The following is a 12,501-nucleotide window of genomic DNA, read 5'->3' on the forward strand; positions in this document are numbered from 1 at the left end:
GCCCCTCTCCATCCCTCCCCGCGGCAGCCGCCGCCGCCGCCGCCGCCGCCTGGCTCCCCCTCCCCGGCTCTGCTCTGCTCGCGGCCGGGGAGGGGGTGGCCCGGGGATTGGCTGCGCCCGGCGCCTCCGCCCCGCCCGGGATCCGCCGCCGCGCTCCCCGCGCAGCTCGCCGCGCTCCCTCGGGGGCCTGGCTGTCTGCGGGCCTCGCGCCGCCCCCTCCGCCTGCTGTGCCCCAAGACCCACGTGGGGCTCCTCGCGGGGGCCGGTGGCGCCCCCCGAGAGCGCCCACCTGGGTTCTCAGGAGCCGGGTTAAGAGACCCGGGCCCACCCTTCGGTTCCGGCGGATTGATTTCCAGGGTCTGCTCAGAGAGTAAGTGGGGTGGGGGTGAGAAGAAAGCCTGGATCAAGGGCCTTGGCCGCCAGATTCCGCAAACACTTGTTTTCTTCCTGGGGCAGCCTCTGGGACACAAACGGAAGCGTGACTGGATACAGCTTAGGGATGCTCTGCGTTTCCTGTGCACGGTTTGTCCATCCTCACAGATCTCAGTCTTTGCTTCGACGAACCTGTGCTCGGCGCTCGCTGGGAACTCGGGGTTGGGGATGGGGATGGGGATGGATGGTGCAGATCATCTAACTCCTGACCTGATAGGGGAAGGGGGAGCAGAATGAAGCTAACTGAGTGCCAACTAGAGTGAAATAAACATGTCAAGCCCCCAAAACTGGCTAGAAGACATAGTGTGAAATCCGATTTCAACTTTTCTGAGCCTTGCTTGGTCTTCTCTGACAAATAAGAGTGGACGTCATGAAGCAGTCAGGAGAGGGGAGGCTTGCTCTCTGGCTAGTAGAGAGGATCAGGTAGGTACCAAGGGCTTCCTGGGTAAGAGATGGAGAGAGAGAGAGAGAAAGAGAGAGAGAGAGAGGGAGATAGGTGGCAGGGGTCAAGTTACAGCAGGCAAAAAGTAGAGTTCAGAAAAGTCACACCAGTCAGGGCAAGGAGACTCTTGTCTAAGCAGCACCCAGAAAATGCCAAGTGTGAGAGAACAGACCTGGTTAGCACCAAAGACAAAAATCTCCCCACCTGCTTTTCTGTCCCTCCTGAGGTTAAACAGGGAGTAGGGCAGTGGGCTAGGGGGTCTCTGGTGTGGGTGTGTAACAGGGAGAGGGACTAGGTCTTAGGGATGCAACATTTCACCTTTAGATGATGAGTGGAGAGCTAAACTGTAGGGTGATAGCCACTACATTTCGGGGAATTCCAATTGAAATATGTACGATGGTGCCAGTAATCTCATGCAGATCTGGCAGATGGGATGATGGAGAGAGAACTGATGTTTGGTCTCTGTGCATGAAGAAATTAGCCAACTCTCGTACATCCATAAAACCATGAGAGAGACGACAGAATAGTCAGCTCTAGGTCTGCTTCCATCTTAATTGTCCAGTATAATTTGTGGCAGGATCTCAATCTTTCTTTTGACAGTGATGGTAAAATGACAGTGATGGCAATGATGGTAAAAAGAAAAGAAGAAAACAACTCCCCATGACTATAGCAGTTCCACCCAAACTCCTAAGGTTTGAGCAGACAAAACACTGCCAGGGGAGTTTCCAGGTCAGGAGTGATGCGCCAAGTGGCCAGCTCTGTTCATGCCTTCCCACCTGAAGTTACTCTCCCTTTGGGGTGCTGCTCTCTGATTCCACTCTTCCCACTACTCCTCTGATCCAAACATGGATATAAACTCCTCCCTTACACAGTCTTAGCAAGGCTGTATAAGGCTGGATTTATCCAAGTGATTTAAATCAAGGTCAACAAAAGGGATTTCAGGTCTTGAAGCTTCAGTCCCATCCCACATCCTGTTTTTGTTTGTTTGTTTGTTTGTTTGTTTGTTTTGCACCAGAGAAAAGTAGACCCAGTTTCCTTCCTGCTTCTTGTAGGATCCTCTTACTTCTCACCATTTGGAGGCATTTTCCCAATCTCTTTACCACCTTCTGAGCCAAGGTCAGTGATTCCAGGCCGGGTGTGAACCAGAACAACCTTTCCAGAGGACAATTTGACAGTACTGATGAAAAAAACCTTTACAATATGCATTGATGCTGTTGTTGTTGTTGCTACATTGTGACACAGCTGTTCCATTTATAGAAATATTCCAAGGAAATAAAAATAGAATGTGCACAAAGATTTAATCTGCAGCACCCATCAGAGCACTATTTATGTAAACATGAAAGATTGTACATAAGCCCCATGTTCAAACCTGGGGGTTAATTAAATAAATTATGGCGTATGTCTATAATAGAATACTAGGGAGTCATTAATATTGTGTTATAACCGTATTTGTTGACAGAAAATTATAATATAGTGTGACATTATAAAAAAATCAGGCTATAAGAATTATAGGACATCGATTTTTATTTCAAAATTCTTCTCCTGCCTTTTGTGGGGCTTTCCATCCCAAGTAATTTATGGGTTTCCCTGGGGAAAGCTTATGTTTTACAAATGTCTCATCCCACTCATTGGTCATAGTTTGGCCCTCGCTGGAAATCACAACATTAACCATCCATTTCCAACGTCTAGAAATATAAGACTTGGGCACTTTCTAACTTGCCCCCTTTGCAGCACACCCCCAAGGTGAAATTATACTTCCATCCTCTCTGTGGTTGATGTTTCAGGCTCCTAAACTCCTATGGATAGCTCTTGGACCGAAGGAAGAAACCAAGTTCAGAGATAGAACTGTCTAAAACAGGGACTCCTATCTCAGGACCCGCGGACAGAACCCAGAGTCTATAACATTGGAGGGTAAACTTACACCTTTAAGTTCACCAACTTATAACTGAAATTCCCCCATGCACTTCAGTTATGTGTGTAGGCAGCAAACCACGGCAGTTTTAGAGATATTGTACATACTGTCTTTATTATTCATAAAAATTACAGACATTTCTGTTCTACAACAATCATTGCAGGTTTTTTACATCTTTTGTGTTCATCACTACTTTGAAATTATGGCAGTATTGGACTTGCCTATACATTTTCTTATGTAATGCTTTTATGAAGAAGCAGAGAGATGACTGTATCAGAGTTTTGTAACAGCTGTATTTGATATAATTAGTTCCTTTTATAATCCTATGCATTTGGTATTATGAGGGGTCCAGGGCACAGAAAGCTTAAGAACCCCTGGCCTCTAAATACATGTGCAGGAGGGGTGGTTCTCTAATGCTGCAGGAGCTAGAGAATTTTAATAGTACCAACTTAAATGACCAAGCAGGACACTTAACATTCCATTTTGAAACCTGAGTCCCCAAGAACAAAGATACATCCCTTTTATCTGCAAGACTGAAAGAGCCACACTAAAGTTTCACGCCTGCCCCCAGCAAATGGAGAGGCAGCTCTAAAACACAACAGTTTAATAAAGTATTTCTTCTGGCTTAATGGGAGACGCTAGATCACAGGTAAGGGCCTATGAAAAGATCCAACTGAGAGGGGGAGGTTCAAAGCTCCAGAGAGAGGAAGATTAATCAGCAAACTGAGGGTAAATTCCTAAGGCAGCCGCCAGGGGTGGGTGCAAAGCTCAGTGAGGAGGATTAAGCTCACATACAGGCAGCCAGGTCTTGTATTCTAGCAGAAAGAAGGATGGAACAGATGCCAGAGGGTTGCACATTTGGTGTCGGGAAGATGAGGGATTCCTGTCTGATGGCGTCTGTTTTCTCTGAGAAGTAGGAGGCGAGATTCTCTACTAAGAGTCTGGGAATGGGGGAGATAGAGAATAAAATAATAAAAAGTAATACGCCAGTATCACTTTACAGCTGACAAAGAGTTTTCAGTCTCTTCTGACAGCAACCCAACGAGGAAGGCATTACCTTTGCCACTGCAATTGAGAAAACTCGGGTTAGAGGCCGATTACATTTCTGTTCCCCAAAATTACCCAGCTGGAAAGAGGGCGAGAGCTTCAACTCAGCTCCTCAGATGGAAAATTCATCCTGGGGACGGAGCAAAGAGCTCTACTTAGATATTTGTTCATTTGGTTTTTTTTAAATATTAGATTTACTGGGTTCAGGATATTTTATTTGGTCTGCATTCTTTTACTTTTGTCTTTATTTAAGGTGGGACCATAAGTTGAAGAGAGGGATGAATCTATCTACATTCCTAAATGTTGCAAATGGAAAAGCAAGGATCTTCCTTAGGGGGTGGCTTCCAGCCCTGCTACAGGTCTGGGGTGCTCTCATAAAGTATTGACAACAAGAGTGTCTCAGTTCCTACTTGTCGAAGTCTATGCCTTGTATCAAAATCTCTGTGTCTCGGGGCCACATGGGAGGTGACTCAGGCTGCTCCCAAGTTTAGTCAGCTTTGGGGCAGCTCTTCGCGTCTCACAGGAAGCATTATGTGCTTAAGGAACCGGAAGTGGGTAAGCTGATACTGGAGAACCTCAAGAAAAGGGCTGGAATAGATTTTGGCAGAGGAATACCTGCAATGGCGCAGGGGACTGGCTGGAAATCAGGAGTCTGTATTCTTTTATTTATTTATTTATTTTTATTTATTTATTTTTTTAAAGATTTTTATTGGGGAATTGGGGGATGGGAACAGCACTGGAGAATTGGGGGAAGGGGAGCAGACAAGTTGCTGTCATTTTGTTCTGCAGTCTGGCTGTGGAGGACGTTGCTTCACTGGCCCAAGTTGGCACCATCATTGTGCTCTTCCCAGTGTATTCTTTTAAATGGGAGTAATTTCCTTAATCGTCAGTGAACAAGAAGACAAAGAATGGGGTTTGGGGGTTAGGTTGCTGGCACATGGCGGCACACTCAGAGCTAAGTCATGGATGGGTGGTGGTGTTGGTAGTGTGTAAATTGTTTTTCCACAGCGTAGGAAGTGCCATAGAATGTGCTGGTGGTCTGAGGAGTTCTCTTCCCCATACCACCCCACCTTCAGCTGGACTCCCCGTGTAATTAATAGACGATGTTCCCGCCCATTCTGTTGAGGTGGAGGCTTACCTGGGCAGAGCAAGTTTGCTGAGGGGAGGAAGGACATCTCAGGGCAGCTAGTTATATAGGAAGACACGTTCCATGGCAGACGTTCTCTGGTTCCAGGGTTGGTGGTGGGGACAAAAAGGCCTCCTGTGACCTGTGTTTGATCTGTTGGACACTGTGGAAGATAAAACCTCTTAAACCAGCAGAAGTCATTGGTCGTATGACTTTTAGATGAAGTTTGAAACCTTTGCAAAATACTAAGGCTCTAAGGTAAGCTCATTCTAATGTGTAGTGAAATAAGGAAGCTTGGCAGGATGGCAATGGTGGTGACCCCCCTGTTGGTGCAGGCCCCAGAGATATACCTCCACGCATGAGGGCAAAGCCTCCTGCTGACGGGCAGGTCAGCATCATTGAATCCACATTTTGCAGGATCCTGTGGCCCCATTCAGCACAGGAGAAGGCCCAGATGTTTCCCTCGTGATTCTAATAGTCTTTTGTCTACATTATCAAGGGAATGCATTTGCCCCATGTTTTCTTTGACAAGCAGGTGTGTTGGAAAGCCGGGAAGAGAATCACTTCAGATTTGGGGGTTCCATCCGAACCTTCTGATGAGAAAGGCCAGGCCAGGGGTTCTGGGCTAATGGGATTCCACATCCTTCTCAGAGAAGGGGGGGGTTGGGTCAAGGGGGCCTGGAACAATGCCTGTCCATCAGACCCAAAAGCTTACTCAGGGCCTCGGGGTGTCACCATCATGTCCAGGTCACAGGCAGCAGCAGACCAGGCAGGATGCCAGCCCCAAGAAAGCAGGCCTGGGAAACCATGAGTCAGAGGCCAGGTAAGCAATCAAAGTGGAGTTCATCAATCCCAGAGAGTGGATCAGATGGGATCTTCAGAGGTCAAGCGAGCACTCAGCATTCACAAATCCCAGAGCCACTGATGGAGAAGGGGAGACTCAAGTAGGTAACTCCAGGCAGTTGCTTCTTCCAGCCTCAGTGACCCTACCTGCCAGTATTATACTCCTACCTCCAGGAGGGCCAGTGAGAACCTGGAATTGGAAGGCTTCTTCCTGAGCATCTCAGGTAGGTATCTGGCTAGTATTTATGAACTCAGGGAAGAGGAGCAGCTGATGTCACATCATGCCCCTGGAGCTTTCTTACTGGCCCTACTGGGACCCCTTTGCCCCACCTTTATGCCAAACTCCTCCAGGAGAGATACCTGCCTTGTGCTTACAAGGTGCTGTCACTCAATCACAGCCTACTGGCTGTTGCTCCCTTTTACTACCTGCCAGACTTCTCCATCACCAGGTGACAGTCCAGCTCTCAGGTTCCGGAATATACCCACCTTCTGGGTCCCCCATCCCTCTGCCTTCCCTAGCTTATGGATATCCTACAACCGCAGCTTGGATTCCTCTTGCCAGGCTTTCCTGGATGAGGATCTGTTTTTGCTACCAAGTCTAACTTCTTGAAAACGTTTCTCCTTTCCTGCAATTAGTCCTGATCCTAATAGTGTTTAATACAGAATCAAACAGTATTACAGTCTCCAGGTCTCAGCCCTTCCTAGTCTGCCATCTTGAAGCAAGTTGACCAAGAACAGAGAAGGCACCGGAGGCATTTTCCTGACAATGAAAGAGCAGGGGACATACAGGACACTAAGTACAGATCACTGAGTGTTAGAACTGAAGGAAAACTTACATATCAAGTCTATTACTATACTTTCACAGAAAAGGAACATTCGTCTCAAAATTTTACAGCTACATAACTATTAAGTGGCTGAACTGCAACCAAAATTCAGGTCTTCTAACTCATTTCTAGCGTTCTTCTCCCTATCCTATGATGCTGCCCTAAATTTATGTTGGATTGTTTTTCTGATTTTTATTGTAATGCTAAATTCTGTTGAAACATGCTCAGTCCCCACACTCCTTTTGCTCATATAGATGGGTCAGCTTCTTTTGGATAAAATGAAGGAAAAAGAATGTTCTAAGAAGGTAGATTTCATGTTAAGTGTTTTTACCACAATAAAATTAAAAAGAACATTGTTCTAACTTAGGAGTTCCAGAAATAACGATTCTCTTGTTCTTTGTGTTTAAGAATGGGTGTGTGAACCTCGTGTATGTGTTCAGGTCATTGTTTGGTTACATTTTTTTCACGGTGATAAGCTAACAGGGGACAAAGCTTTTACTCTCCTGGGTGGAGGTGAGTCCATTTGAGGGCTGTTCACTCGCTGAGTCAATCATGATTGTCCTGCGAGTGGGCAGTGGACCCACCCAGGTGGGAAAGGTCAAAAGAGCCTGAAAACTTTGAACTCCAAGTGTTGTGTATGTGTTCCTCTCAAGTAATCATGTGCCCATTTTAGAAAAAATTTTTAAATGGAGATAAGCAAGTATTTAGATACATACAATGAGGTGGCTAGAGTTAGGAGAGTTGAATGTTATTCCTGCTGGTGGCAAATTGTGTTGAGGGAGGGGGTGCAAGCAATTCCTCCATTCTAAGGTGGGAGCTGGAATTTGCCACTTCATCTTTTAAAATATCGGTTACATGTTGAAATGATAATATTTTGGACATGATGGGTTAAAGTCTGTTATTAAAATAACAGCACCTGTTTCTTTTTTAGTGTCTTTTAAAATTACCTATGTGGTTCACATCATATTTCTAAATCTCTTAAGCTTTACCAAATACAGGGCCTCCCTTGATCTAATATGAGATTTCAATTCATATTCTGCAACTCAGTTGCACTAAGCGAACGTCCAAGGCCCTGGCTGTGTGGCAGGCACTGTGCCGGGCCCTCCGTGCTATGCTGCTACTGAGCACACAGTAGGCACTTTGCTGGAACTGGGTAGGTTTCCTTGGTGGCAGAAATGTCTTCTGGTAGCATCTCACTCTTGGGTACAGTCTCCAGCATGTTGAGAAGTCTTAAGTAGGAAGACATTCGCTATTCTGGGTGAATCCCCTTCCTTCTTTCTGAGACTGGGTGTCCACTTGCCGCATTCATTGCATCACTGGATGGCAGGTAAATACCAACCAACCGAATGGCAGGAAGGGTGGTTTAAAGGAAGCGTGAGCAAACTGAGGGTTTGCTCAAGAGCACCCACTTCCTGTGTGAGGTCAGCCTGGTGAGTTTTTTCATAGTAAGCCCACCTTATCAAAGGGAGCAGAGCTGGTGGGAGCCACTAGAGAAACATAAGCCCTTCACATCTCAAGCAGCTTGGTTATCTATGCATGGTGAACCCCACACTCCCTGAAATGTTTACTTCCCCTAGTGACAGCTATTTTCAGTACAAACACTTGAGCTTCTAGCCAGGCCCTATCTGATTTTGACATCCCCTGGGTTCGGGCAGAAGGAAGACAAAAGGCAGCAGATGCTCCACTAGCGGCTGCCTCAGTGCCAGCATCCTGCCTATGCTGCTGTTGGTGCCCTGGGTCTTTTTTCCTGCCTGCTCCCTCGGCTGCTGACTCTCTGCCATCTGACCATCTGCCTGCTCTGCACCCCCGCGGCCACCACACATTGCTGCCATGCCGACTCTTTCGGCGCCTTTGGGTGCCCATCTGGCTCAGACCTTAGGAGGCATGGCCCCCCCGCCTGCTACTTACTGCTCCTCTGACCCTTGCTTCCTGGATGCCCTATGCAGGCTCTGCTCACTGCTGCGTGGACCTGGTGGGACAATAAAAATGAGGAGAGAAGGCCACCCAGCTACTGTAATTCGCGTAGCCACACCAAGCAAGCATTCGTGGGTGGGTGAAACTTTTTTCCTAATCTTTACACTTACCTGCTAAAATATCTACTTAAGTCCTTTTTCCTCTAGATGAAGAGTTTCTTAAAGGCAAGAGCTGGGTTTACTTATCTTCATATCCGGAGTGCCTGGAAATTATGTTTTTGGTAAGTATTGGTTGAACTGAGGTTGGGAAGAGAAAAGTAATGTTCTGATGTCAGCCTACTGGGCTGGGCCTGGAAGGAAGGAGGGAAAAGGGGGCATCTGTGGTTGTTAGTCTGTCCCTTGTGTAGGAGAGTGGCCCCTGGGGCAACAAGGATCCCTGGGTCTTGCTGGGTGCTTCATTCTCCCTCACCCCCCTTCCCATCTAACCCATCCATTGTGTCTGCAGTCCCATGGGTGACAGTCTCTTGTCCTGAGAAGCAAATGCAAGTGGGACTAGGAGGGGAGTAAATTTGGGAGAAAGTGGGAAAGCTACAGAGCATGTACACCCCGTCCTCAGTGCAAAAGAAAACACTTGGATATAAGGCAAAAGAGATGATGGCTCTGTCACTTTTCTTTTCCTTGTTTAAAATGATAAAAGTAATACACGTTTATGGAGAAAAAGGCAACAGTTATAAAAGCTTTCTACCTTCCCCCAATTCTATATCCTAACACCAACCACTGTTAATCATTCTTGGAAAAACCTTCTGGAAAAAGTTCTATGATACAAAACATCTTTATCTCTATCTCTGTTTGTTTTTGCCTCTATCTCTATCGCTCTCTCTACACACAGGCAGATGGACAGATACAGAGAGACAGACGGATAGAATTTGATGGTGCCACGTGATGGAAAAAGAAAATGGCGGCCCAAGGACTTAAAGTGGGGGATGGAGTTGGAGGCTGACCTGAAGAGGTTGTTGATGTACAGGTAGGGCTCCTGAAGGGGAGAAGTTCATGGTCTGCAAGGATGTAAAGGGGGGGGTCTTCAAATAAAATATCTGCGTTGTACAACAATTTTGGTTTCGGAAGTGAAAAATGCAACATCTAGGTAGCCTCAGTTTCCTTAACTGAAAAATGGGATAATAATTTACATTCCTGACAGGTTCATTCTGATGGCTAAAGGGGGGTTATCTATTTAAAGTGTTTACTATTATACCTAGCGTCACGTACTAAGCTTTATCTAAGTGTGTATGATTATTATTGTTGTGTGGTGGTGGTAGTGGCCTTTCTTTGATGCTGTTAAGAGTGCCTAGCATAGCCCCCGGCGCATAATTGACCCTCTGCCCACCTGCAACCCACGTATGGCAAGAACTTAGCGATAACATCCCTCTTTTCATTTCAGAATTCATTTTTTGCTACTGCCTTGTTCTTTTCTTTTTTTTCTTTCCTTGACTTCTTACTTTAGGTTGTGTGTCCTTGAAGAAAACTTTCTGATATGTGGTGGACAGAAACCTTTGAAGGTGTGTAGAGACGTTTAAGGTAGCAAGGTTCCTGCCCATTTTCTTATCTCTTCTCTCATGCCTGGGCTCAAGCTGTTGGAAACGATTAGGTGGGAACACCTTCGTACTTACTACCTTTTACACATACTACCTGAGGAGATCAATTAGAATTGCTTACTTGAACACCTAATAATTATTAGGGCTACTCCTGCTCATCATGTGTATTTTAACAGCATTGACCTGGCAGCTCCACTGGCGACATACTGACCTAGTGAACCTGACCTTCTTGGGCACCCGGTATGTTTCTCCTTCTAGTCAGAATGGCTGGCTGAAAACTCTTAGTTTTCATATTCTGCATCCCAAATGCTCTTAGTTGTCAGTAAAACTTAGCCTGCCTACGCACTCGTCTATTCTTGATATATAAATAGGTTCAGCTGCCTAACAATTATACTATATTCTGCACAGGCACATTCCTTAATGAGACATTTAGACTGTGGATGGCTTTTCCTCTTGTGACGCTATCTGGAAACCATCTTCCTTTTTTCTCCATGTGGGTGTACTTTGAAGGATTGGCAATGAGACTTTTGGTTTGTAAAGACCAAGACACAATTTCCAACATGCACAGGAAATCCAGTATCAGATTTCTAGCAGGTTCTCACAGGGACAGGCCCAGGACCAGCTTATACCTGTCAGAGAAGGTCTGCACGGCATGCTTTTATAGCAGACACGGCCACACAGGCTGTGGCTCTGAGAAACACCTGTGAGAAAGACAACAAGACACCAGAGAAAAGAACGACCGGTGGAGTCTGAGATGAAGATGTAGTATTAGGCATAATTAAGTATTGGGTTGTCAGAAAAGCCATGACACAATTCTGCAACGAAAAACAGAGAAAAAAATACATCACGACTTTTCCGACAACCCAATATTTGATACGTTGAAGGAAGGAGTAGGCATTGCATACCCCAAGGCCCGTGAGAGGACCTGCTTGGCAACCCAGAAGGGGGCATATAGGGCATGGGGTGGGGGTGAGGTTGGGGGAACAGCCTCAGGTTAACCTGTCAGAATTTCCATTCTGAGCAGAACTGGGACTGGATAATAATACCAAGTATTATATAGCACGTTCAGATATGGAATTTCATTTATTCCTCCATTTAATGCAATAAGGTCGGTGGATTAAATATCAATCTTTTACACACAGAGAAAATGGAGAGAGTAAAGTCTGGACACTCAAACTCGTCTCTGCACCCTGAATTCACCCTGCTCCCTTGTTTTCAGAGCTGCTTCACTTGACACCAAGGCATAAGGGAGTGACAGCTCTGACATGAGAGCCCCCAAGACACCCAGTTCTAGCCTAGACCCTGTGGCTAAGTGGGTATGACTCTGTGCCCCTCTCTTAAGCTACCCTCCTGTGTTCTCAAGGTAAATGTCAGGGATGAGCCTGGGTGACCTCTAGAGCACAGCCCAGGTGCTCGTTGACAGTAGCCGATTTGGAGGGCTGGAAGTACTGAGCAGGGTGTGCACAAGGGGACTGGCTGGCTGCCTTCGATGGCAGAGAAGGCTGGCAGCCCCTGAGGGTGACATATTAGACTTACGGACCGAAAGGCCATATGACTCCATAGATTGTAGGTAGTGAGCGTGGAAGAAGCCAGGAGGCAATTTGTAAGTTTCCACGTTCAATGAAAAACGAAACAGAGAACCAAGGTCGGTCCCTTTCGCGTAGCCTGGGGCACAGAGCCCAAGGCTGAGGAATCCGGTCGGACCAGTGGGGGGCTCCACAGAGCGCAGTCTCGGAATCCCGTGAGAGCCGCTCCGTCGCCCAAAGACTCCTTGAGAGGTGGGTCACCGTGGGCACTGAAGAACCGTCGACGACGTGTCGCCCACGACCACGCACATCCTTCCTGGCCCCAAGTCGGCAGGCCGCCCTCCGCTCCGCTCCCCACCTCCATTCCCCGGCCCCTCCCGCAAATCTTAACTGATCTGCAGGCTGGGGAGTTGGTGATGCAAATTCCTAGAAGCCTGAAGAGGCTGCTGCCCAGGATTTGAAGTTAGGATCCCCAAGAACCCTTGAGGGTTGTGCTCACACACACCCCCAACCAGGTCACGGAAGGGCCTAGGGGGGGGGCGTGGACAGGGAAAACGCCCCACTTACCATCCCGGTCCACCCTGGAGCCCAGTTCCAGCCCAGTCCTTCCAATCCAGCCCGACAGGAGGGGATTTGGGGGCGCGGGGCTGGCGGCTGGGTGGGGAGGCAGAGGAACAGCTGGAGGTGGCGGGGACAGGTAACGGCAGGCCCGGAGAAGAGGGGGGGCTGGGCCGGGGCGGAGGCTCCAAGGAGCTCCTTCGGCCCCTCGGGGGCACCCGCGCGACCTCCTCGGGCTCAGCTCGGAGTGGGGGGCGGTGAGTCAGACCTCGGGCACCCGCCGGTC

General features: G+C 47.5%; 1 protein-coding gene across 1 annotated transcript in view; it reads right to left on the reverse strand.

Moving 5' to 3' along the window:
• Window positions 1-4,611: 4,611 nt before the first annotated feature.
• Window positions 4,612-12,501, reverse strand: part of FAM131B-AS2 (FAM131B antisense RNA 2) — an 8,807-nt gene continuing 917 nt past the window's right edge. Inside the window, 9 exon segments of the mRNA XM_019632279.1 lie at window positions 4,612-4,711; window positions 4,972-5,122; window positions 5,675-5,880; window positions 8,535-8,595; window positions 8,711-8,802; window positions 9,541-9,572; window positions 10,761-11,811; window positions 11,814-12,047; window positions 12,050-12,219. Of these exon segments, the coding sequence (XP_019487824.1) occupies window positions 11,749-11,811; window positions 11,814-12,047; window positions 12,050-12,219 (467 nt within the window). The 3' untranslated portion in view covers window positions 4,612-4,711; window positions 4,972-5,122; window positions 5,675-5,880; ... (2 more) ...; window positions 9,541-9,572; window positions 10,761-11,748.

Source organism: Hipposideros armiger, unplaced genomic scaffold, assembly GCF_001890085.2.
Source record: "Hipposideros armiger isolate ML-2016 unplaced genomic scaffold, ASM189008v1 scaffold_1116, whole genome shotgun sequence".
NCBI classification, from domain to species: domain Eukaryota; kingdom Metazoa; phylum Chordata; class Mammalia; order Chiroptera; family Hipposideridae; genus Hipposideros; species Hipposideros armiger.